Below are 27,234 nucleotides of genomic sequence, written 5' to 3'. Positions count from 1 at the left end.
GGAAAACAGTGTAGTTCGCCAACAGCGATGCAAACCAAGGCAAATATCCAAGGAACACATGACAATTTTTCATCCATAAACATCAGATTTGGAGCTGACGTTGTTTTTTCTGTATAGTTAGAACAATGTGTTCAATAAAGACTCACACTCTTGGATGTTTGCACTGTTTTCATGTTAGCAAGGAATAGGGTTAGTGAGACCTCATCAACACACTTTCAGGAATGGCTTTTCCTTTAAAATCAACATGAAATGACCCACGTCAATCATTCAAGTTTGAACACTGCTGGCTAATGTAATAACTATAAGAAAGTCTGCATTTCCTACAACATTTACCTTCTAATAGTGCCTACTGCCTACAGTTAAAGGGATTGTTCACCGAAAATTACTCTTGTTCCAAACCCAATAGACTTTTGTTCATCTTCGGGAACGCAAATGATTAGGTTTATATCCTAATAAAAGCCTAAATTAAATCTGTTAATCATATTAAGCAATCATGTGTCTGCTTAATTCATTTGGGGTTTTTTATTATCTCTTTATGAACATTTTGAAGCGTCAGAGTTTTGGGTGAGTAGACTTTCAATGGACAAAAATCTCTCAGATTTCATTAAAAATGATCTTCATTCATGTTCTGAAGATGAACAAGTCTTTTGGAACATGAGAGTGAGTAAATGATGGAATTTTTTTTGGGGGGGGGATAACCCATGGAAAGGTTGTAGCAAATTATTATTGTTATAATCTAAAATATATAATTGATATACATCGTAACATAATAAATGTAAATTATTATATTTTGTTAATGGAATAAGATGCAGTGACAAATCATTCACAGTACCAGGAAAGTGTATTAATAAAGCAAAAAAGGTTTTAATGTAATTTCATGTTGACTTTAATAGTGTGATGAATGCTGTCTGAAGAGTAAGTCAGAACAAGCACTGCAGTCAAATGCAAAGACTTTGTGTTTCGATACTTGATCAAACCCTTCAGGAAGGGGCTCTAGGGGACAGCATGTGACTAATTAACATGAAACATTATTTACTTTATTTATTGCTTCCTCATATTCAAGCCATCTAAAACCCATCCTGTCATCCAGATATCCAATTTCAGGAGCCTACTACTGCAGAAATTCTATCAGCCTTTAAATGTCATGTCATATAAAAACGGCTATATCTCAAGTCAGGGCCAGTTTTATTATTCCACACTCCACATAAAGACCAGTGCAATCTGCTGATCAAGAGGAACAAATTCTGTAATACAGACAGTAATGCATTCTGATTTAGCTCAAACAGTAGAATATTCTTCTTTCATTCAATTTGTGAAAAATCAGATATGGGTAGATTCATACGTGATGATTCACTCTGACAGTATCCTAATTGTCAGTTCATGTTGAAGTTAATGTTCCTTGATCGGCAGACATTGTGTGGCCTTTGTGATGGTTTGTGTGGAGTTGAGCATGTGGCACCTGAAGACGTTTGCAGAGCGAGCGCAGGTCCTCACTCTTTAGCGCATCTATCCGCCGGTAGTACTCAGTCACAGAAACTACCTAATGCACAGACAGAAGTGTTGCAGCATGAGAAACAGCCCAACGCCAAAGAATTAGTATGTGAGGGGACAGAAGTTATGTGGCACACTTCTCTTCTGCTTCAAATGATTGATTGGAAATGGAGGAAGGGACATGTTAGTTCAAATTCAAGACATTTACTTTCCTTGCACAACCTAAATGAGTCCAAAATAAAAACGGCTGTATATAAATACTACATGACTCAGAAAAGCACTTGAATTCCCTCTTCACCCATGTGTTTACCCAGGCAGCTGCAGTCAGGTCTCATGTGCCGTGAATCAGTTTAATCTAACAGGATTCACCTGACAAGATCAAACAACGCCGTCTCAAAGACAGATCACACATCACTGAAAACACATCTGCAATGTTCACAGACCAGCTGCTCAGCAGTATGTCATGCCGCAAAGCAACATAACGTAGTGTTTTCAAAGCTGAAACATAGAATTTTACACTATTATAACATGGGTGTAGCCTTGTCTGCATATATACACACACAATTTTGTCTCTCTATATTTACTATTTTGAAAGTATTATGCAGTGGCATATTGGCTCACATCTGCAGTCCATTCCAAAGATTTCACTAACATAAGCTACAGCTGAAATTGTTTCATTAAAAAACACATTGCCCAGAACTCTTTTCTCCCAACTATAGATATGATTTGCCCACCCTAACTTATCCAAATGCCTATCCCCAGAATGGCATTCTAGTCATTTCATTGGGTTTAACTCCTACAAACAGAAAGCATGCTTTATGCCATCTATGCACAGGCTACAAGGCTAATGCTCTTAACATGTTTCTGCAGCTTTCATTATAAAACAGCCAAGAGGGAAAAATAACGTTTTTGATGAAACTGTAATATGGAGGTTGCATTTCGATTTAAAATCGCGACTGATGAAAAATAACGTAATCGTGCGGTACTGCACGACATTCAGATTTGCATTCGCGTTGCATTTTTAACACAGCATAACAAGGTAACTTAAATAGACTTGCGTTCAAAGCAACTAGACGCAGCGCGACGGAATCTGTGCGTTCAGTTTCATTTCATTGCGATCAGATAAGTTGTTATAACGTAACACAAAACTTTCAAAAGGGAAATGTGGAAAAACTACCGACAAAGTGTTGCGGTTTGATTAACTTAATAGCAAAACTGCGTTAAACATATGTTTACATATGCACTATTATAAAACATGCACTACATATTGCAACAACGTATTACAATATTGTATGCAACTGCATAGTATGTTACTGGAAAAAGTGTAACGTATGCACTAAATTACACAAATGACCAAGCCTAGAAAGCTAGCTTCTTGATCCATAACCACACTCAGTGTGCATGTCAAGTGCATTTAAGCACGAGTCACTCAGCCACACACAAACATTAGAGCCACAGGGTTCGTTTTTTTACCAGGCCAAAGCTGTATTTGGGCGTCAGCTGACATCCCTCCTTAATTCTTCTGGAGAAAAACATCACTTCTGCTGAAAGCCCCAAGATATGCAGGTGTGCAGTGCATCCAATATTTAGTATCCGTGGACCCACGGAGGTACAGACACTTTTAGAAGAGAACTGGAGGCTTTGCGCTGTTTATATCCCACAGGGACCAATAGGATGGCAGGGCAGCATGAACTCATGTGGCCTTCCCTCTGGCCAGCCCAGATAAGAGGCTGCACAGGGCTTGAGTCATATTTTTAAAAAAAAGCCAAATAGCTATCTGGAAGATATTCTAAATAAAATACATTTAGCCTAGATAAATGGCCTTCTCAAAGCTGGAATAAATATATATTTATTTAAAAAACAAAACAATTTTTTTTCTTTTTTCTGCTGCTCTCAGGGGCCATTTATATACACACACACGCCAATCAGACATAACATTATGACCACCTTCTTAATATTGTGTTGGTCCCCTTTTTGCTGCCAAAATAGCCCTGACCCATCGAGGCATGGACTCCACTAGACCCCTGAAGGTGTGCTGTGGTATCTGGCACCAAGATGTTAGCAGCAGAATCTTTAAGTCTTTTGCACAAAGCATCACACTGCCTCCGCCGGCTTGCCTTCTTCCCATAGTGCATCCTGGTGCCATGTGTTCCAGGTAAAAGATGCACACTCACCCGGCCATCCACGCGATGTAAAAGAAAAGTGATTCATCAGAACAGGCCATCTTCTTCCATTGCTCTGTGGTCCAGTTCCGATGCTCACATGGCCACTGTTGGTGTTTTCGGCGGTAGACAGGGGTCAGCATGGGCACACTGACTGTTCTGCGGCTATGCAGCCCCATACGCAACAAACTGCAATGCTCTGTGTGTTCTGACACCTTTCTATCAGAACCAGCATTAACTTCTTGAGCAATCTGAGCTACAGTAGCTCGTCTGTTTGATCTGACCACACGGGCCAGCCTTCGTTCCCCACGTGCATCAATGAGCCTTGGCCGCCCATGACCCTGTCACCGTTTCACCACTATTCCTTCCTTGGACCAGTTTTGATAGATACTGACCACTGCAGCCCAGGAACACCCCACAAGGTCCCGCCCAATCGTCTAACCATCGTAATTTGTTGAATTCGCTCAAATCCATAAGCTGGCCCATTTTTCCTGCTTCTAACAAATCAAATTTGAGGACAAAATGTTCACTTGCTGCCTAATATATCCCACCTACTAGCAGGTGCTGTGATTAAGAGATAATCATTGTTATCACTTCACCGGTGTTATGCCTGATCAGTGTATATACAGTATATGAAAAATCCTAGCAAATATCCTCCTGAGAGCCAGAAAAATTAAATAAAAAATAGTACATGTTAAAGAAAAAAAGGTTTTGCTATCTGGATCATCACTATTGGGCAATTAATTATTATGCTGTCTTTATCTTCTTCATTGAGTGTTCACACTTATTATCTTGACTGTAAAGAATAATCTGCATTCATCAGTCAGATGGTCTTGCTCACTGGAGTCTATAAGTGGTTTAAGAGGGATGATGAAATGATTGTGTCCATTTGCAGACAAACACTCAACACAGTTACAGCCAAGCCAAATGCACATTAATGAAAGGACATTACATACCAGTTCATCACATCCTTTGAAAGGAAAATATGTCATTATGAAAATAAGACACTACAATAGTAAATTAAAAAAAAGATAGTAAATGGACATTGACAGTGACTGGAAACAGGAACAAGCATGCATTCATACTTAAATGTTATTTTGTGCATAAACATGGTTGAAGTGGCTGAAGAGGACAAACTCTGAAAAAAAAACAGACACACACACGCTCCAATGCTGCTGTGAATAACAGGCTCATGTGTTCGGGAGAGAACATAAACATCATGTAAGCATATTCATGATCACATGTCTATGACAACACAACTGCAACAAAAACAGCCTAGTTATCAAAGCCACACAACACAATAATATTAATATTTACAACAATCATATAAATAAATAAATAAAATGGTAATTTTTTTGGGCTAACAGGTTAAGGCTTGTTATCTTACAGTAGTTAATGTTCCTACCTCCCAGTCCTTGAATGTGATATCAGGCACTGGTTTGTCGTGCTCCCCACTTTCAGCATCCTGGTTCTTTTTAACCACTACAAACCCAGGCTCCCGGGTCACTCCGCTCAGCCCTTCCCCGTACACATCAGGGGTCCACTGGACAAAGAACGCATACAGGTGGTCTGACCTACAGGAAACACACAAAAACATAGGTGTAGGGTTCATTGGTAGGTATGACAGCTTGTTAAGATATAACACAAGTTGGACCAGGTCTTTGTTTACGTTGACATCCTATTAGTTTAAAATGAGATGTTTTGTGGTTTCCCGTTAATAATATACTGTGTGCTAGTGTCCAATTTTTTTATTTCACCTAAATGGAAAATAAATAAATACCTAAAATTCTGCTTGATTTACATCAAAGAAAAATGCAGAGCTATGCCATATTTTCCCATTTGAAATACATGCACTAATAAATGTCACAGTTAGGTGTGTTTTTTACAATTCTATGCAAAAAATAAATAAATTGATAAATTCCCCTGTATTTTTCTGCCCTGATGAAATGCTTTGCTATGCATGGGTATCCTCAGGGTTCCTACACTTTTGATAAATTCTTTTTTCCAACTTTTCCAGCAATTTTCAATTACAAGAACAGAAAAGGATTGATTTTATTGAGATCAAAAATGGATTGCACAAAGAATTTGTGAGATTTTTGAACTGAAAACAACTACAAAACCTCATAGTAACTAGAGAAAATTAATTTCCATGACTTTTCCAGGCATATCAGTCAGACCCCTAGCCTGACGAGCCAGACCCACATCAAGATGTTTGGTCTGGAAACTCACCATTGACAGGGCTCAATCCGAGGGGCGGGATAAACGGTTGTCTTTCAAACTCCCTCTGCACGGCATGCACGCAATTGGATAGCGCTACAACCAACCAGAGCTAGTTAAAAGATTAACTTTCGCCGCATCCAGTCGGCAAAACTCATAACACATCTTCCCTTCTTAAGAATGACTTCAGTGCCATTCTTTGTTCTTTTCTCAGAGAAAAGCTTAACTCCAAGTCTTCCAGAGTCGCGGTCAAAGCTGATTGGAAAGACCGCCATTCGCCAGTTTCTGTGTTTAGAAGCACACAAGCGCAACTCTGCCGTCATTATGTTAAGCCCCGCCCATCGACTCGTGATTGGCCCGACCAGAGTTTGGCATTTACAGCTCAGAACTGTATTGAGAGTTGCTAGACGACACACGCGGGCAGATTAGATTTGCTGCCGCTAGGGTGCGTCTAGATTTCTAGGCTATCAGACCCCTTAATTATAATAAAACAATTTTAAGTTATAAACAGAGTTCATGTAATCAACATTAAAGTGCACCTAATATGCATTTCTTAATATTACCTTTCATGCAGTGTGTAATATAGCTGTTTGTGAAGATCAAAGTGCACGACAAAGCAATTTATTGGGTGCGTCTCAATCAGCTCTCTGGTTCAGTAGTCAGGGCACTGATCAGGGAGTCAGCCCATTGACTTATGTCCTGATCCGTGCCCTGACCACTGAATCAGGGAGCTGATTGAGACGCACCCATTGACACCTCAATGAAAGCTTAGATGTTGAAATACTGAAACGAGTCATCAGTAATTCCAGTTTCACTTCTTGTTACATATCTACATAACAATGTAAAAGATTCACCAGACTATGGTCTTCATTGGCTGCTCTTGAACAATGGGATGCATGAAAACCTATTCTAGGAGACATCCAAAACATAAATAGCATAATAGAAAAATGTTCATGGACAAGTCATGGAAATATCTATAGTTTCTCCACAAGATAGGACAGGATAGGACTTTTTCTAGTTTTTCTCCTTGTTTTAGTCAGTGTGATCTTGAGTAAAGCCCCATAACTGAAGGCATACATTATAATACAAACATTTTGTATAAAGAATTTATATACTAATAATAGGCTCCAGGTCTATACTGACATCTGAATCAGCCACAATGCATGTCCGTAGTCTGATATACCACTCTCCCAGATTGCTGTGTTCAATTTATAATGGTACGTCAACGGCAACTTATAGGTGATTACGGTATGTTGACAGTGATGAAACCCTGTCCTGTGGTCCTGCTAGCAAATGGCACTGATGTTGAGAGATCATTTACAAAGAACTGCAACCATAAACTGTCACATGCCTGTCCTGTCGTGTGTGCACTTGTGGGTTTTGTTATGTTGAGCATGTGCTCGTGTCCCTGTCAGTTCCCTCCCCCTTGTTATCTGATTATTGGTTAATTTGCCCCACCTGTTCTCCCTCATTATCTGCCTTGTTTGTTCCCTTTATAATCTCCTTGTGTTTGTCAGTCTGTGTTGGATCCTTGTGTAATGTCTGCGTCTTCCGTCCTCCCCGTGATTCTGTTGGTTTGTTTAAGTTTGTATTTATATTATTCTATTATGTGTTTTTCCCCCTCGTGGGTTTTGTTTTGAGTTTATGTTTTATTTGTTATAAATAAATTTATAATTTTCTGCACTTGAGTCCTCGCACCCTTTTCCCTTGTCTGTGACGTGACAGAAGGATCCAACCATACTATGAGGACTCAGCAGAGAAGTTCTCCCTCGGTGCCAGTCCCGGGGGTCCCGAGTCCGGGAATCCCGAGTCCAGACATGGCCTGGAGGGCTGTTATGGGAGGCTTTGTGGTGGCAGTCCTGCATGCTTGGGAGAAGCACAGGGTGTCATCCACAACTCCGGTGGTCCCAGTTCCGGTGGATCGTGTTCCGGTGGTCCCAGTTCCGGTGGTCCCTGTGCCGGTGGATCGTGTTCCGGTGGATCGTGTTCCGGTGGTCCCAGTGCCGGTGGATCGTGTTCCGGTGGTCCCAGTGCCGGTGGATCGTGTTCCGGTGGTCCCTGTGCCGGTGGATCGTGTTCCGGTGGTCCCTGTGCCGGTGGATCGTGCTCCGGTGGTCCCTGTGCCGGTGGATCGTGCTTCGATGGTCCCTGTGCCGGTGGATCGTGCTCCGGTGGTCCCTGTGCCGGTGGATCATGTTCCGGTGGTCCCTGTGCCGGTGGATCGTTTTCCGGTGGTCCCTGTGCCGGTGGACTCCATTCCGGTGGTCCCGAGTCCGGAAACGGCCTGGAGGGCTGTGATGGGATGCTTTGTGGTGGCAGTCCTGCATGCGTGGAAGGAGCACATGGCTTTATCCGAAGCCCCGGAGGCAGTTCCGGTGGTCCCAGTTCCGGCGGATCGTGTTCCGGTGGTCCCTGTGCCGGTGGATCGTGTTCCGGTGGTCCCTGTGCTGGTGGATCGTGTTCCGGTGGTCCCAGTTCCGGCAGATCATGTTCCGGTGGTCCCAATGCCAGCAGATCGTATTCCGGTGGTCCCAGTGCTGGTGGATACTGCTGGACTGGAGAAGTTTCCCCAACGCCCTGCCTGCGCCGCTGAGGCGTCCTGCTCTCCCTGTGCCGCTGAGGCGTCCTGCTCTCCCTGCGCCCCTGAGGCGTCCTGCTCTCCCTGCGCCCCTGAGGCGTCCTGCTCTCCGTGCGCCGCTGAGGCGTCCTGCTCTCCGTGCGCCGCTGAGGCGTCCTGCTCTCCGTGCGCCGCTGAGGCGTCCTGCTCTCCGTGCGCCGCTGAGGCGTCCTGCTCTCCGTGCGCCGCTGAGGCGTCCTGCTCTCCGTGCGCCGCTGAGGCGTCCTGCTCTCCGTGCGCCGCTGAGGCGTCCTGCTCTCCGTGCGCCGCTGAGGCGTCCTGCTCTCCGTGCGCCGCTGAGGCGTCCTGCTCTCCGTGCGCCGCTGAGGCGTCCTGCTCTCACCGCGCCTCCCTGGCGCCCCCTGCACTCACCGCGCCTCTCTGGCGCCCTGCTCTCACCGCGCCTCCCTGGCGCCCTGCTCTACCCGCACTGCCCTGGCTGCCTGAACTCTATGGGCCGCCCCGGCCGCTTGAACTTGGTGGGCCTCCCGAACTCGGTGGGCCGCCCTGGCCATTTGAACTTTGTGGGCCACCATGGCCTCCTGAACTTTTTGTTTTCCTCGTCCCTCCCTTGTTTACCCCTCCCTTGTCTGTACCTTCTTTGTCTGTCCCTCCCGTGCCCCCCTGGTCTGTCCCTCCCGTGCCCCCCTGGTCTGTCCCTCCCGTCCCTCCCTGGTCTGTCCCTCCCCTCCCTCCCTGGTCTGTCCCTCCCGTCCCTCCCTGGTCTGTCCCTCCCGTCCCGCCCGGGTCTGTCCCTCCCGTCCCTAGTGGAGCGTCTGGTAGCCGCTCCTTAAGGAGGGGGTAATGTCACATGCCTGTCCTGTCGTGTGTGCACTTGTGGGTTTTGTTATGTTGAGCATGTGCTCGTGTCCCTGTCAGTTCCCTCCCCCTTGTTATCTGATTATTGGTTAATTTGCCCCACCTGTTCTCCCTCATTATCTGCCTTGTTTGTTCCCTTTATAATCTCCTTGTGTTTGTCAGTCTGTGTTGGATCCTTGTGTAATGTCTGCGTCTTCCGTCCTCCCCGTGATTCTGTTGGTTTGTTTAAGTTTGTATTTATATTATTCTATTATGTGTTTTTCCCCCTCGTGGGTTTTGTTTTGAGTTTGTTTTATTTGTTATAAATAAATTTATAATTTTCTGCACTTGAGTCCTCGCACCCTTTTCCCTTGTCTGTGACGTGACATAAACACACATACAGACATGCACAAACTCAGACACACACACACATATACCCAATGACCTGGTCATGGAGAGATTTGGATGAGATCCAGGTGACTCCTGGGGACATGTGGAAAAGCTTACAGCCTATGAGAAGTACGCAAGTATGAAGGCGCCAGCTAACATGCTCCCTTTTTTCGGTTCAGAAATGACAAAATGGACCATTGTCGTATCTCAAATGGATCATGCGACCGGCCACCAAACTGGGTCAGACAACAGTAGAGCAGTTATTTGTGCTATCTTCCCCTTGCCACACCTCTGATACTTAATGAGACATCTTTCCATGGATGCCACTCTGACACGCAGACTCGGTTTGTTTGAGTTTAATAGGTCAAGATGGAGGTCATAAACCATGTGTGTGAACTACAGAACTCACAAATACAAAGTTAAATACACAAAAACAAGCATATAAAACTTAAGTTATATAGACACCCTAGGTCAAAATGAGCAGAAACGTCAGAAGACTTAAGAGAAAGTCAAACAGGGACAGGGTGAAATTACACTTTTTCACACATCACACTGTTTTTCAAGGACAAAGCAATTTTTTAAATGTCTAATTAAGTATTCGTTTACGATCATAAATGTGGAATCGCATTACAGACTCTCATCTGTTAGACATTATGTTATTTTAGCTAATTAAGTTGATTTATTGCTCTAGGGAAAGTTGAAAAAAATCTCAATCCATGCATAATTCAGTTTGGAGAGGAAAATGCACATATGCAGCATGCAAATCTCTTAATCGGCCTGACTGTGGCTGAATAGCTGTATTATACAGAAGTAACGGATTCTGTGATGGATTACATAAAGCTTTGCTTTTGAACATTCAGATTAATGGGTCAGGTAATTAGCCTCAGTCATTATTAGTGACACCAGTGTAGTTATATTTTAAAGAACATACTACACCTGGCTCTGGAGCTGTAAATCAGTAAAGAATTCCATTTTAGCAGTACAGGAAGGTGATATTTAAAGTGGGGTGCAGCCAAACTGGGAATAGCACTGACCTCTCAGAAGGAACAGCGAACCAGTACTCGTGCTTCCTGTCTCTTTGGGCGTACTGCAGCATTGAGGCACTGGCGTGGGAAACAAAGGTCTTCCGCATGGCCCTGCCAACACGCAGACACAGGAACTTGTGCGACATGGACTTCTGCTTGTCTTTGGGCCCCGGCACAACTGGGACAGGAAATAAACAGCACCTGTTTTTCATCTCAGCATGTAAAATTAAAACATGAATCTTGCATCCAATTTTAATTAATCTATATTTTAGCATATTTATGCACACTGGATGCAACATATGCTAAATTAGCTGTCATGTTGAGTGAGGTGATGTTATTAGTGTGCTGGAGAGAAATAAATAAATGGAGCAAATTCAATCTGTGGATTTCCGGCAAGGCTAACTGGAAATGTTTCTTTCAGCATATTTTTAGGGCTCCGTCCTCATTAGACTGCTGCAGTGATATAGCAGGATAATGTGTAGGCTGACACTTCAATATATTTGTACATTATGCCATCAAGGATTGTATATCTTTTATATAAGCGATACCCTTGGGGAAAGAGAGAGAGAAAGCTACAATAGGAAATAAGCTTAAAGTCAACATGAAACATCGCAACCCATTTTACTTACATTTTTTATTTTCGAAGTTCAGAGTGAAACAAAGAAAAAGTAGGATGGGACTTTTGGGAGTTTTTCACCATCAATAACATCTTGATATATATTATTTTCTATTATTTATATATTATATATTTTAAGAGAATTGTATAGATGATTTATATATTATAAGATAAATGTGTTATAATTATACATAAAATAATTTAGATCTATATAAATTATATATTATATAAGTATATATACACATGCAAATATTTCCAAATAATTTCTTAAATATGAAATTTTTGTATTCAAATATACACAATTTTATATAATGTTATATGAGATGTTAAGTGGTCTCTTAATTTTTTTCCAGAGCTGTATACACACACACGCACTGATCAGGCATTGACCGTTGAATTGAATAACACTGTTTATCTCTTCATCCTAGCACCAGTTAATGGATGGAATAGATAAGCAGCAAGTGAACACTTTGTCCTCAAAGTTGATGTGTTAAAAGCATGAAAAATAGGCAAGTGTAAGGATTTGAGCAAGTTTGACAAGTGCCAAATTGTGATGGCTAGACGACTGGGTCACAGCGTCTCCAAAACTACAGCTCTTGTGAAGTGTTCCCAGTCTGCAGTGGTCAGTATCTATCAAAAGTGGTCCAAGGATGGAACAGTGATGAACCGCCAACAGGGTCATGGGTGGCCAAGGCTCATTAATGCACGTAGAAACAGACAAAGTGTAGCTCAAATTGCTCAAGAAGTTAATGCTGGCTCTGATAGAAAGATGTCAGAACACACAGTGCATCACGGTTTGTTGTGTATGGGGCTGCATAGCCGCAGACCAGTCAGGGTGCCCATGATGACCCACAGCTAAAAGGGAACGTGAACATCAGAACTGGACCATAGAGCAGTTGAAGAAGGTGGCCTGGTCTGATGAATCACGTTATTTTACATCACATGGATGTCAGGGAGTGGATGCGTTGATTACCTGGGGAACACATCACACAAGGATGCACTATGGGAAGAAGCCAGCGGAGGCAGTGTAATGCTTTGGGCAATGTTCTGCTGGGAAACCTTGGGTCCTGCCATCCATGTGGATGTTACGTTGACACATACCATCTACCTAAACATTGTTGCAGACCATGTACACCCTTTGGCAGCAAAAGGGGGACCAACACAATATTAGGTTATGCCTGATTGGTGTTTATGCACTTATTATTTATTAATTTAGCTTGTTACATATTTAATATCTGCCATTTATTGATAAACAAATATATAAAAAATATTTTAAAAAGTACATATATTCACTATATGTACCATATTTTGAGATTTTAAATTTAAAGAACTATTATTTTGGGATGAACATGTACCAAAAAAAAAAGATCATGATCATGAAACGTTAATGGTGTCAAATTTGATTCATGTCGACTTTAACACGTGCTAACAGTTGGTTACCTTCCTCTGTACTCTGTCCCTCATTTGCTCCAAGCTCATTAGCTGGTGTGAAGTCATTGTACATTCTTTGTTCTCCTTCCTTCACATCACTGGTCGATTGCATGGTCTGAGCTTCAATGCTCTTCTGTGACTCTTTTGCAAAATCTTCAACAGCCACAGTGTCTGAACAAAGCGACTCAGATGTGGTGCGTGATTTGGACTCATCTGCTGGTTGGTCCCTTATTACATTCTCCAGAACGTTCTCAGACAGCACCTCATTGGATAAATCTGTGGCATTCAGATTTCGCACAATGCCACTATCCCTCCATCCTCTTCCCTCCGTTCCTGTATTTTGTACAGCTTCTTTTACATCCTTTTTGTCAGCCATTGAAGGCTCTTCAGTAGTTGTGGTGGCCTGATTGATGGTTTGCACGGATTCAGAAGACGCACCAGAGGACTTTATCTGCTGAAGCTCTTCGGAAGATGTTGCAAGGGCATCATCCCGGACTGGTGAAAGTTCTGACTCAGTAAAAACGTCTTCGGACAGAGAAGCTTCCGTGCTACGAGGGGCTGTACTGGTGCTGTCGTTGCCCGTCTCACGTATTCGGTGTGCTGCATCGCCTGCATTGAGGCGTGGTGCCCTCTTGAGGTGGCTTGCCTCAGGTACTGAAGGTTCAAGCTCTAGATCTCTGGGTTGACAAAAAAATAATAATAATATGAATTGTGTGTCAAAGCTACATATGACTTGCATTTCCCCACTAAGTTGTTCAAATTAGTTGTTATGTTGCTATGCAGTTGCTAGAGTAATCTAGAGGGTTAGGGTGTTGTCTCATCATATAGAGACTATCATTATATCTGTAGCAAAAATGATATGCAGGTAAGCGTCGCTTAATTTCTTCAGGCTGTTAAGCAACTTACGGTGGCACAAGCTCTCGGACCCTGATGTCAGTGATCTCCCTGCACATGGCGGCAGACTGCACCTCCTCCAGCGGGCACATGATCCCGTACTCCTCACATCCTCGCTCCTGCACCAGCCGGTCCGACTTATGAGGGTCAAACATGACATTGTTTGGGGTTACCAGCAGCACACCACTTACTATACCCTAAAAGACAGAGAAAAGAGGAGAAAGACATGATCACCACATTATGTTATCGCATATTGATAATTCTGGCCACAAACCATTCACTTAGTCAGGAAGAGATCGGCATTAAATGCAACCAATGTACTGTTTAGGAGTAAATCTAAAATCAGTGATACCACAATAAGAAATCGGCATGGGGAAAAATTGCCCATTTGAGCGAAAATACTGTAACATCTGTGGAAATGATGTACATATGGAATTATTTATTTGGATTTATTTTAACCAATTCAGAGATTTGCAGTCCACAAGCTAGAGCAGAAATAAAAATTTTGTATAAATAAAATGTATTTAATTATATATGTACTTAATAGACTAAATGTTCAGAAAAAATAAAATATAAATAAAAACATCAATAACACAAACACACACACATGCACGCACGTTTGTTTTTGTGACATATGGGGACATTCCATAGGCATAATGGTTTGTATACCGTACAAACTGTATTTTCTATCCCCTTACACTGCCCCTGCTCCTTAACCTACCCATCACAGGAAACATTCTGCATTTTTACCTTCTCAAAAAAAAGCTCATCCTGTATGATATATAAGCATTTTGAAAAGTCAGGACATGGCCAATGCCCTCATATTTCACTCTCTCCTTGTAATACCAGTGTCATTATACACATTTGTGTCCTGCCCACACATGCCCACATATACACAAACTCGCTCACACACACACATGATATATAAATACAGTACAGGCCAAAAGTTTGGACACATTACTATTTGTAATGTTTTTGAAAGAAGTTTCTTCTGAATTTTCAGGATCATTCCTCCAGTCTTCAGTGTCACATGATCCTTCAGAAATCATTTTATATGAGGATTCATTTTGAAAGTTGTAAACAGTTCTGTTGCTTTCATAACCTGTGATACTTTTTTATAATACTTTGAAGAATAAAAAGTAAATAAAACATTTTTTAAAAAAAGAAGCAAATGTTTTAAAAATAGAACTCTTTTGTAACAACAATTTACACTACTTGCCAGTAATTTGGGGTCAGTCCTTGTTTTTGTTTTTGTTTTTTTGAAATAAATTAATAATTTTATTCAGCAAGGATGTGTTAAATTGATAAAAAAAAAATGATAGTAATGGAGATTTATATTATTTGAAAATATGTTTTTATTTTGAATGAATGCAGTTCTTTTTAACCTTTTATTCATCAAATATATTAGGCAGCAGAACTGTTTCCAACACTCATAATAAATCAGAATATTAGAATGATTTCTGAAGGATCACGTGACACTGAAGACTGGAGGAATGATCCTGAAAATACAGCTTTGCATCACAGAAATAAATGATCATTTAAAGTATAATAAATTGATAGCAAATATATATAAAAAAAATAACAAATTATTTTAAATTGTAATAATATATCACAATATTAGATTTTTTTCTGTATTTTGATTAAATAAATGCAGGCTTGATGAGCAGAAGAAACTTCTTTCAGAACATTACAAATACTAATGTGTCCAATGTGTCCTGTACTATATATATATTATTAATAGTAACAATCTGTGCACTTGACTAACAGAATCTTGACAAATAGAAATCTCTCTCCCTTAAACCCACCTTGCCATCCGTGATGTATTTGCAGTTCATTTTAAGGAACTTTTCCGTAAGTGCCTCTTCCTCCTCGGAGGTGGATGACACCACTCTGGCTGGTCGAGGAGGCCCGTGACCCAGGCCGGTGCTGTGTCTCCGGTGGACATCATCCGAGTCCTGGTGGGATGAATTTGGTGTGAGAAACAGCTCAATCAGTGGTAGCCCTCGCCACATCACACCGAATGTGGCCTAACCCTGAGCTCACGGTAGATCCTCTAACACCCATATATAAACACACACCAGTCATCATAACAAGGAGGCTTGAAAATAACAACCCATTAAGGCATAAGGTAGCTCCCTTGAGGGCTCTCTGCAGTAAGAAGGCTGACAGGCGGAAACCAAGGAGACTGAGGCAGGTTTCCTAACATGATGCTGCACTGGTTGAGTGACTGTCAGCATCTTTGCGTTTTTGTATGTGTGTGAGCTCATTATAGGACAAGAAAAAGGAAAGTCCCTGCTCACTGAAAGTTGGTGCTGCTGACACACCAATACAACATCTAATGATTATAAAAAGTTACTTTTAGCTTTACAAAATTTCACATGCAATGCAGCCAAATCCTGAGCTGAAATGTCAACAAGCTGATACTCTTGGATTTGAGCTAAAATTGCAAATACGGAACACATGGTTGACTTCTCACTCAATACATTTCAACTTCTCACACAAAGAGCTCTGTGAAACACGAACACACTGCAACCTCTTATACAGGACAAACAAACATTGCTTGCCAATTTACCACTAATAAAAGAAAACCAGGTTGTTTACTGGAGTTTACCACCAAGCAAGTGACTTTTTTACCAAAAGTTCACCAAAATGATCCCATAATTTACTCACCCTCAAGCCATTCTAGGTGTATATGACTTTCTTCTTTCAGCCAAACACAATCAGATTTATATTATAAAATATTTTGGCTCCAAGCTTTATAATGGCCGTGAATGGTACCTTGGTTTGGGTCTGAATGGTATCTCACTCACCCCCCCTCCCCCCCCAACCCCCCAAATTAAAGTTATATTTAAAAAGTCCTGGCTAATCCAAGCATTATAATACCAGTGAATTGTTGCCTTGTTTATGAAGTCCATAAAACTGCTCCAGACGCCTTGGGGGGTTAATAAAGGCCTTCTGAAGCGAAGTGCCATGTTTGGGTAAGAAAAATATCCATATTTATATCATTAAAGACTAAAATAACCAACTTATTTTACGCTTCAGAAGATCTTTATTAACCCCCTGGAGCCATATGGATTACTTTTATGATTGATGGATGCACTTTTTTGGACATAAAAAATGGTCCCTCCCATTATAAAGCTTGAAAGAGACAGGATATTTTATAATATAAATCTGATTGTGTTTGTACATTTTTAGGTGAAATATCCCTTTAAGTAGTCTACTAACTGCATGTATAAAACTAAATTTGGCCCTTAACATAACCAGCAAAAGATAGGTCATGAGCAGAATGTTTGAGGCAAACATGTGAATGTAGCAAAAATCTTGAATCCACATTGTGCTTAACTGCATAGTATGCTTTTCCCAACACATGAATATTACATGTGTAACAGACTGTAGACAAGTATATGAATGTATGGCTGCTGTGAATGACTGCAGAGTTTAGATGCACTCCACTGTGTATGAATAATCAGTATGCTGAAATGCAAACGCCAGCACTGAGTAACATGCATATTGCATGAATGTTTATGTGGCAGTGCGTGTTTTCATGTAAAGTGACTGTAACAGTCAAATCTCAAGGCTATTAAAATTACCAAGATATTCATGTGCATTGTTACTCGTAAGACGCATGTTGAAACCGGAATACATTTGAAGTTAGTATAAGCGTGTGCACTTGCTTTAGCCATTGATGACTCATAAGGAAATGCAACCGTGTACCCCTGAATCTTTGGCACCGGACAGCAGGACCAGTAAATCCATGACCATATGGATCCGGAACTACACATAGAGACACACACTAATCCAGCAGAGGTGACACAATCCATTTGGCAACCTCAAAATGGCAGTCCAGGACATAAATTAGACCCTTAAACCACATACGGGCAGATGAGCGCTTAAAAATAGCCATGGTGATCTTTCCAAGATATCTTCCTTTTTATTTGTCATCCAGTATCACCAGCTAGGGACAAACATAGCTGGGAGGAATGCAGTTTGTCTGAATACAACAATTACTGGAATCTCTGGCTTCATAGAGGAATAACAGCTGTACCCAAAAGGGAGATTCATCGCCACCCCCTTGTGGACACAAAACTATCTGAGCCAGCGATTGAAGAAATAGTCCATCCAAAAATGAAATTGCACTATTTTACTCAACATCATGATGTTCGTAACATGCATTATATCTTTTATGGAATACAAAAGTTTTAAAAGAATTGGCTGGTTATGTTTTTCATACATTTATACAGGGAGTGCAGAATTATTAGGCAAGTTGTATATTTGAGGATTAATTTTATTATTGAACAACAACCATGTTCTCAATGAACACAAAAAACTAATATCAAAGCTGAATATTTTTGGAAGTTTTAGTTTTTAGTTTTAGCTATTTTAGGGGGATATCTGTGTGTGCAGGTGACTATTACTGTGCATAATTATTAGGCAACTTAACAAAAAACTAATTTATACCCATTTCAATTATTTATTTTTACCAGTAAAAAATCAATATAACATCTCAACATTCACAAATATACATTTCTGACATTCAAAAACCAAACAAAAACAAATCAGTGACCAATATAGCCACCTTTCTTTGCAAGGCAACTCAAAAGCCTGCCATCCATGGATTCTGTCAGTGTTTTGATCTGTTCACCATCAACATCGCGTGCAGCAGCAACCACAGCCTCCCAGACACTGTTCAGAGAGGTGTACTGTTTTTTCCTCCTTGTAAATCGCACATTTGATGATGGACCACAGGTTCTCAATGGGGTTCAGATCAGGTAAACAAGGAGGCCATATCATTAGATTTTCTTCTTTTATACCCTTTCTTGCCAGCCACGCTGTGGAGTACTTGGACGCGTGTGATGGAGCATTGTCCTGCATGAAAATCATGTTTTTCTTGAAGGATGCAGACTTCTTCCTGTACCACTGCTTGAAGAAGGTGTCTTCCAGAAACTGGCAGTAGGACTGGGAGTTGAGCTTGACTCCATCCTCAACCCGAAAAGGCCCCACAAGCTCATCTTTGATGATACCAGCCCAAACCAGTACTCCACCTCCACCTTGCTGGCGTCTGAGTCGGACTGGAGCTCTCTGCCCTTTACCAATCCAGCCAAGGGCCCATCCATCTGGCCCATCAAGACTCACTCTCATTTCATCAGTCCATAAAACCTTAGAAAAATCAGTCTTGAGATATTTCTTGGCCAAGTCTTGACGTTTCAGCTTGTGTGTCTTGTTCAGTGGTGGGCGACTTTCTGCCTTTCTTACCTTGGCCATGTCTCTGAGTATTGCACACCTTGTGCTTTTGGGCACTCCAGTGATGTTGCAGCTCTGAAATATGGCCAAACTGGTGGCAAGTGGCATCTTGGCAGCTGCACGCTTGACTTTTCTCAGTTCACGGGCAGTTATTTTGCGCCTTGGTTTTTCCACACGCCTCTTGCAACCCTGTTGACTATTTTGTATGAAACAATTGATTGTTCGATGATCACGCTTCAGAAGCTTGGCTATTTTAAGACTGCTGCATCCGAGTGCATTTCGAGTATGGGTCAGCTTGACGTTAATAAGAGCAAAAAAGGTCCTTGTATGGGCCGTACGGGCTCTTCTCCCGGTAGGGTGCGCGCGCACGTGACTAGAGCGAGAGAGGAAATGCACGCCCATAAACACTCCGTGCCGCGCTCCACTTTATTCCTATGGGTGATGTCAAGCGACTTCAACGCTTCAGCACAGTATTCCGGGAAGGCAGCGCTGCATTTGAACCGATTTGATTGCAGAAATGACGGGAAGCTTCACAACATCGATTCAGTCGCGTCGCAAAGTGGATTTCCACGGTCACTGCTGTCACAGGACTTCACCAAATCATACCAAAGAGTATGTTTTTTTGTGTGTTTTTGACGGAGCAGTCCCAGCGATAAAGGTTCGGTCCTGCTTTGGATGCAGCCGGTGAGTAAAACTGCTTCAAATGTCTCTGCTGTTGGCTACTGTCGCGTGAGTAAACATCAGTAAACAACACGATCGCATGCTTTGTCATTCAAATGCGCTAAAGGTTACTCCATTGCTGTTCTATGTATAACGTTACACTAGTCTGACGTGCAAAACCGTTTTGCTTGCTACTGCTAAGGTTTAGTCGCATACAATAGTCCATAAACCGAATCATGTCCTCATAAACTGCGAGTAAAGGTCACTAAATACAGTACATACCACAGAGACGGACGTCCTGCTGTTGCTGTTTCTCCTGTTCAATTTATTTCAGCCTCCGAATGATTCAGGATCATATATCTATTAGCTGAGATCGATAGCCATGGGTTTCTCCACGTTTGAGGACGTCACCGCTTTGCGCGCTTGTCATTCTTTAGCTCCGCCCACATGATACGCCTCCAGGCGCTCGTTTTTTTCCGGAAAGACTCGGCACAGCCTATATTTCTTTTATAAATATAATAAAACTAAATACTTTTCGGAGATATGAAGGATGCAATACTACTCTATAGGTACTCAAGATTGACTGAAACTGAGTGCCCCCCTTAAGTGGTCTCTTAATTTGTTCCGGAGCTGTATACATGCGTGTGTGTTTTATATATATATATATATATATATATATATATATATATATATATATATATATATATATATATATATAAAAAATGTGTGAGTAATTAATGACAGAAATTTCAGTTTTGGGTGAACTAACCCTTTAACTAATATTAGTATATATTAAAGCAGATGTTTAAAATGTCATCAAGTATGTAAAAGAGTTTTGCCACTGATTTGGATCTTGTTCAATTTAATTGGACAGGCTTAGCTCAGCAACTTCAAATTAAAAAGCTAGTTGAAGTAAATGGAAAATAATTGAATCAATGTAAAAATGCAAGCTATGCAAAATGATAGTCCATGGTACTTCTATTTCACTTTGCATGGTCTATTTCACTTTACACGCTCTATTGCATAAATGTAGACATAGATTGCATTAGTGTGAATTCATGATCCAAGCAGTTTTACTTAATAACTTGCTATTTTTGAGCTGAATAAGTCTTCATATTATACTGAATGGCCTTTAATGAAACCCAACTTATTATATGGATGATTGAGTTTCCTCATCCCTGTTCAAAAACACGGAAAAATATGCTTATACATTTTTTTTGTATAAGCATATAAAACAATGCATGCTCAAGGGTCAAAAAGGCATGTGCGTGAACAATATAAAAAGCAATTCTTTATGCTTGAGAAGTAAGTGTTTCTCAGACCTTGATCAGACCTTGGCAAGCAAAATCATTTAATCATATACATGTGAAATTATGATGAAGGACGAGTCTTCACGCTATGCTATTCCCCTGAAAGCTGTGGATGAAGATTGAGGAGACACTTACTGTGGTGGCCTTCTCCAGATCAGCCTCTGAAGAGGTGGGGGAGAGGGGGCTGATGGGACTGAGGGAGGGAGAGCTGTCTGCACTGGAGATGTATTCCGGGTCAGGGACGTACAGCACCTAAAGAGCAGTTTAGATTTATATCATCTTGCGTGCAAACAGCAATGGTATTTAGCTCAAATTCAGTGAATGAAAACAAGCAGATAGCTAGTCTCTAGACAGCTATTTTGATTCATGCAGAGAGCATGAATTACCATTCAGAACTCAGCAATGAAGCACTTTACTTAACAAATAGAACGTATATTCTTCTACAAAAGCCAAAGTTCTTTTTCTCTGGACATTTTCCCTGTTTTAAATGGTTCTAGTTCTTACCCTGAGGATCACAATATCTCTGCTCATTATTGTGAAGCTGTGGAGGCACCAAGATGAATTTGCTACTTAAGAAGGCGTTTGAAATTTTCACGGTGGCACATTTTTCAGCTTACTCTTACTACACTAGATACTGGGAAAAGCAATTGACTGGAAGAGAGTTCAGCAGGACATAGAGGCCATCTGCTCTGAAAATGACTCCACCATACAGTACCTTGCCAGGGACCACGGCGCGAGAAAAGAGTTTGTTGAGCTGGACGAGCTCGTTAGGAGTCGTGTCAAACTTCAACGCAATGCTGTTGAGTGTGTCCCGGGACTCCACCTAGAGTTGAGGCACACAAAAAACAAAAGATAGATATTTTATTAGCTAAAAAGTTCTAAAATGAAGACATCAGCTTCCAAGTAACACGGCTGACTAAGCATTTGAATCTGTTGGAACAGCAAATCAAGGCCTGTGAAAACCAACCGATGCATTTTATGAGATGTCAACCTGTAACAATGCACCATCTAAAATTAGTGTTCCCTTTGTCTCCTATCCTTCGGGGAAAAAAGTGTAACATCAAAAAAGGAAAACATAGCTTTATTTTATATTCATCAGTGTCACCAAGTATATGCAAAACACAAATCGGCTCGGGTTATGTATATAACCCTTGTTCCCTGAGAGGGAACGAGCACTGCGTCGGAACGACGATTTGGGGATACTCCCTTAGCATGAACGCGTCTGAAGTATGAATGAAACTAGTCCAATCCTTATTGGTCCTACGTCATGACGTAGATGTGACGGCATACCCGGAAGCTATAAAGGGGAGCCCGGCGCATAGTAGCGTCAATTATCGCGATGAAGCATAATGCTCTCAGGCGATACGCGGTGTGGCGACGAGACGCAGTGCTCGTTCCCTCTCAGGGAACAAGGGTTATATACATAACCCGAGCCGTTCCCTATATCGAGGGAACTTCGCACTGCGTCGGAACGACGATTTGGGGAACGAGTACCCACTAGGCCACACCAAGGATACGCCTGCCCTATTGTGAGCTGGAGACCAGGCACAATCAGGACTGGAGTACCCTGCCGCCGGGGGTCGCAGGGAGGTGTAGGCTGTAAAACCTTATAAATGTGTGCTGAGTAGCCCAGCCAGCCGCTTCACAGATGTCCTGCATAGGGACTCCGGACAGAAGGGCCACCGAAGAGGCCATGCCTCTAGTCGAGTGGGCTCTCAAGGCAATAGGTGAAGGCAGATTGCGCACCTGATATGCCAAGGCTATTGCCTGCACAATCCAATTACTGATAGTAGGGGTTGATGCAGGCAGCCCTTTCTTGGGTGAGCCAAAACACACTAAGAGTTGATCTGATTTCCTCCACTGAGCTGACCTTTCCAGATAGATCCTTAGGGCCCGAACTGGACACAAAAGGAATAATCTCCCTTCTTCCGCCGTCACATGGGGCGGAGGATGAAAAGCCTGAAGAACCAAAGATCTGACCGTACTGGATGGAACCTTCGGCACATACCCTGGCCTAGGGTGGAGTACGGCCTTTACTCCTCCCGGGGCAAACTCCAAGCAGGTTGGCGTGATGGCCAAAGCTTGAAGATCTCCCACTCTCCTGAGAGAGGTAATAGCTAGGAGGAACGCCACTTTAAGCGTTAGATTCTTAGGTTCTGCTGTCTCCAGTGGTTCGAAGGGGGCCTCAGCCAGGCCTTCGAGAACCACTGCCAGATCCCAGGTTGGAACTCTGGTACGCACTACAGGTCTTAACCTACGCGCCCCACGAAGGAAGCGTACAACCAACTGATGCCTACCCAAAGGCCCATCACCTAACGGAGCGTGGAAAGCTCCAATAGCTGCCACATACACCTTAAGTGTGGACGGGGTAAGCCCTGCAGAGAAACGATCTTGGAGGAACTCCAGTACTGAAGCCACTGGGCAGTTAACTGGGTCCACCTCACGTTCTCTACACCAAGTGACGAAAACATTCCACTTGAGGCTGTACAATCTCCTAGTAGACGGGGCCCTAGAGCTAAGTAAGGTCTCTATAACGTCTGCCGGCAGGCCCTCCTCTCGGAACCTGGCCCCCTCAGGGGCCAGACCCAGAGGTTCCAGATTTCGGGGCGGGGGTGAAATATTGTGCCCCCCGCCTGTGATAGGAGGTCCCTCCTCAGAGGGACCTGCCACGGGTGATCCGCCAGCAGCGCTATTATGTCCGAGAACCATACCCGAGTCGGCCAACAAGGAGCTACCAGAAGGAGACTGACTCCCTGTTGCCGAACCCTCTCCAGGACCCCTGGGAGCAGAGCGACGGGGGGAAATGCATACAGACGCCGCCTCGGCCACGTCTGTACCATGGCGTCCAACCCCAGCGGGGCTGGGTGCGTGAGGGAGAACCACAGTGGAAAGTGGGACGTCTCTCGAGACGCAAACAGATCCACTTCCACTGGGCCGAACCTCCTGACAATCGCCTCCACCACCTCTGGGTGGAGCCGCCATTCCCCGGGCCTCAGCCCTTGCCTCGATAGTATATCTGCCCCCTGATTCTGTATCCCCGGGATATACATTGCCCTGAGGGATAACAGTCTGTCTTGTGACCAGCGAAGAATGAGATGCGCCAGTTTGCATAGCGGGCGCGACCTCAACCCCCCCTGGTGGTTCAGATATGCCACGACAGCCGTATTGTCTGTACGGACTAGAACGTGGTACCCGCGAAGCTCTGGGAGGAAACTCCTGAGAGCCCTGTAAACCGCCATCATTTCCAGGCAGTTTATGTGCCAGGTCGAATGATGGTCCTCCCATAGACCCCTCGCAAAGCGGCCTTCCATGACCGCGCCCCAACCAGTTAGGGAAGCATCTGTTGAAACGGTTTTCCGGCAACATGATGCTCCCAGGACTGGCCCTTGGGACAGAAACCAAGCTTTCTTCCATATACCTAGAGCCCGAAGGCATTTGCGCGTGACTCTGATCATACGGAATGGGTTCCCTCTGGGGGAAAACCCCTTGGTTTTCAGCCACCACTGTAGAGCTCTCATATGTAGCAGGCCGAACGGAATAATGTTGGACGCTGCCGCTAGATGCCCTAACACTATCTGAAAGTGTTTCACAGTGATACTCTGGCCTAGCTTTATTCTTGAGACTACCGCCAGAATGGTCTTGATTCGTGCGGGGGAGAGTTGCGCCCGCATCGAAACCGAATCCCATACTACCCCCAGAAAGGTCGTTTTCTGGGCTGGCGTCAACACGCTCTTTTTTGTGTTGAGCCTCAACCCCAAGCGTTGGATATGTGCTAGAACTACATCTCGATGTTGAACTGCCATTTCGGACGACTGGGCCAGAATAAGCCAGTCGTCGATGTAATTTAGTATTCGGATGCCCTGAAGTCTCAATGGAGCCAGAGCTGCATCCATACATTTGGTAAACGTGCGAGGGGAAAGAGCTAGACCGAAGGGAAGCACTCGATATTGGTACGCTTCGCCCCCGAAAGCGAACCTCAGAAACTTCCTGTGGCATGGAAGGATGGAGACATGAAAATAGGCGTCTTTTAAATCTATCGTGACGAACCAGTCCTTGGGCTGGATCTGACTCACAATCGTGGGAATGGTTAACATCTTGAACCTGAATCTCCTCAGAGACCGGTTCAGATACCTCAGATCTAAAATCGGCCGAAGCCCTCCATCCTTTTTTGGAACTATAAAGTACCGGCTGTAGAACCCGGCCTCCCTCTCTGACGGCGGGACCCACTCTATGGCCCCCTTTGCCAGCAAGGATTTTACTTCTTGTTCCATTACCCGAACCCGCTCTGGCACCACTGCAGTCCATGTCACCCCATTGAACTTTGGCGGGGGGTGATCGAACTGCAGTCTGTACCCTATTTCTACAGTACGCAGGACCCATGTGGATATATTCGGAAGGCATTTCCATGCGCCGAGATAATCTACTAAGGGAATCAGCCTCTCGAGGCTGGTCTCGGGTGTTATTTGAGTCTCGTTTCCCGGCCCCTGAAGCGGATGCCCGGCAGGGGACGAAATACGATTTTCGATATTTGGACACTCGTCCCGCCCAGTCGCAGGTCTTACTCGAGGCGACTGGATCGAAACGTGCCCTAGGAAAAACGATGTGGCCCGAAGCGTCTGTGACGGCGGGATTACCACATCGTTTTCCCTTCGAGAGCGTCGCGCGAGAGACAACCTCGGTTGTTCCCGCGCGAGGGGGACCGCTCTCTGAAGCCCTACCACAGCTAGGACTTCTTCCCAGCAGCCTTCTTAGCGAGAAGGACGTTCCTTAGATCGCCCTTCTGCACGGAAGCCTGCTGGTGAGAGCGCCGCCTCTGTTGCCAAGCTCCCGGAGGAGGGGCTCTAGAAGCGACGCTCTCTTTTTGCACCTGACGGTGCGAGGAGCTGGCTGACGGCTGCGGCTGCCCACTAGTGGCAGCCTTTGCTGGTTTTGGCCGACGAGGGAGAAACTGTCGGAAGGCTGCTGACTGTTTCCTCGCCTCCTGAAACCTGTCGACGACCGAATTAACGGCGTCGCCGAACAGGCCAGAAGGCGAGATCGGGGAGTCTAGGAGAAAAGTCTTATCTTTCTCCTTCATCCCCGAAAGATTTAGCCACAGATGTCTCTCCACTGTCACCATAGAGGCCATGGAGCGGCCGATGGCACGGGCCGTCTCCTTGGTGACGCGGAGAGACAGATCAGCAGCCTTCCTAAGCTCTAATACATCCTCCGGGGAGGGACCTTCTCCCTCGTCAAGCTCTTTTAATAGGTCGGCCTGGTACGCCTGCAATATCGATAGGGTGTGCAGAGCGCTACCAGCCCGACCCGCCGCCATATATGCCCTGCCCACCAACGCTGATGTGTCCCTGCATGGCTTGGTGGGCAGTACCGGGGCTTTTAGGGACGATGCCGATTCGGGTGACAGATAGCTCGCGAGAGCATCTTCCACCCGCGGCATCGTCCCGTAGCCTGCCTCGCGCGCACCCATAACATTAGCATAATCTAATACTGGGGGGTTGGATATGCGCGCGGAGTATGGTCTATTCCAGGACCTACACAACTCATTGTGCAGGTCCGGAAAGAACGGCAAGCCCCGGCGAGGCGACTGAGCCCGGCGCGAGAGAAACCGGTCGTCCAGCCTGCTGGATGGCTGGACTTCCTGCCTCTCTTGTGGCCAATCGATATTTAACTTGGCCACGGCACGAGTCAGTACCTCGATAAGCTCCTCTTGGGCGGGTGGGTGCGGTGGTGACATATATGCGGCCCCACCCGCCTCGATGTTGATATCTTCCGGATCCTCGGATCCGGAGAGAATCAACATCTGATTCTCCACCCCGGGGGAAGAAGCCGCTTCGCGGGCTTCCACACGAGGTGGGAGAATCTCTGAACTATCAGAGGAAGATTGAGAAAGTGCCTCGGCAGTCTCAATCTCCGCTGATACGTCCAGCTGCGAGCCCCATGATCTGCGACGCCGCGCCGCCTCAGCGGACGCAGGCCCAGAACCACGGGGCTCGCGTGGTTGGCCGGCCTCGTCAAAGACCGCCAACCGAGACCTCAGCACCCTGAGCGTCAGCAGCTCGCAGTGGCTGCAGGCGGCTCCCTCGAGAGCCGCCTGAGCATGCTGAACGCCCAGGCACTGTACACAAAGAGAGTGCGTGTCCGTTCCCGAGATGTAGCGGGGACACGGATGCACGCACCTCTTAACTCAGAACTAGACATATTATCTTTGTTCTTAGGTCTCTTTTTTACTGAATATATATATATTTATATGGGACAGACAACAATAAATAGACAGACAATGTTCAAACACACACAGAGCGTTATGCTGAAGAGCGATAACTGACGCTACTATGCGCCGGGCTCCCCTTTATAGCTTCCGGGTATGCCGTCACATCTACGTCAT

General features: G+C 44.1%; 1 protein-coding gene across 2 annotated transcripts in view; it reads right to left on the bottom strand.

The window, feature by feature from the left end:
- Positions 1–27,234, bottom strand: part of oxr1b (oxidation resistance 1b) — a 77,329-nt gene that overhangs the window by 6,459 nt on the left and 43,636 nt on the right. The window contains exons 4-11 of one of the 2 annotated variants that reach the window (XM_067425966.1): positions 21,568–21,675; positions 20,988–21,104; positions 15,447–15,596; positions 13,654–13,838; positions 12,757–13,424; positions 10,710–10,878; positions 5,059–5,227; positions 1,460–1,540 (exon numbers count right to left, since the gene is read on the bottom strand). In XM_067425966.1, the coding sequence (XP_067282067.1) occupies positions 1,460–1,540; positions 5,059–5,227; positions 10,710–10,878; positions 12,757–13,424; positions 13,654–13,838; positions 15,447–15,596; positions 20,988–21,104; positions 21,568–21,675 (1,647 nt within the window). The remainder of the gene's footprint in view (positions 1–1,459; positions 1,541–5,058; positions 5,228–10,709; positions 10,879–12,756; positions 13,425–13,653; positions 13,839–15,446; positions 15,597–20,987; positions 21,105–21,567; positions 21,676–27,234) is intronic. The other variant, XM_067425967.1, reaches the window with a different exon arrangement.

Source organism: Pseudorasbora parva, chromosome 19 (genome assembly GCF_024679245.1).
Source record: "Pseudorasbora parva isolate DD20220531a chromosome 19, ASM2467924v1, whole genome shotgun sequence".
NCBI classification, from domain to species: Eukaryota; Metazoa; Chordata; class Actinopteri; order Cypriniformes; family Gobionidae; genus Pseudorasbora; species Pseudorasbora parva.
Note: the sequence above shows the minus strand (reverse complement) of the source record. Positions and strands in the feature narration are given on the sequence as shown.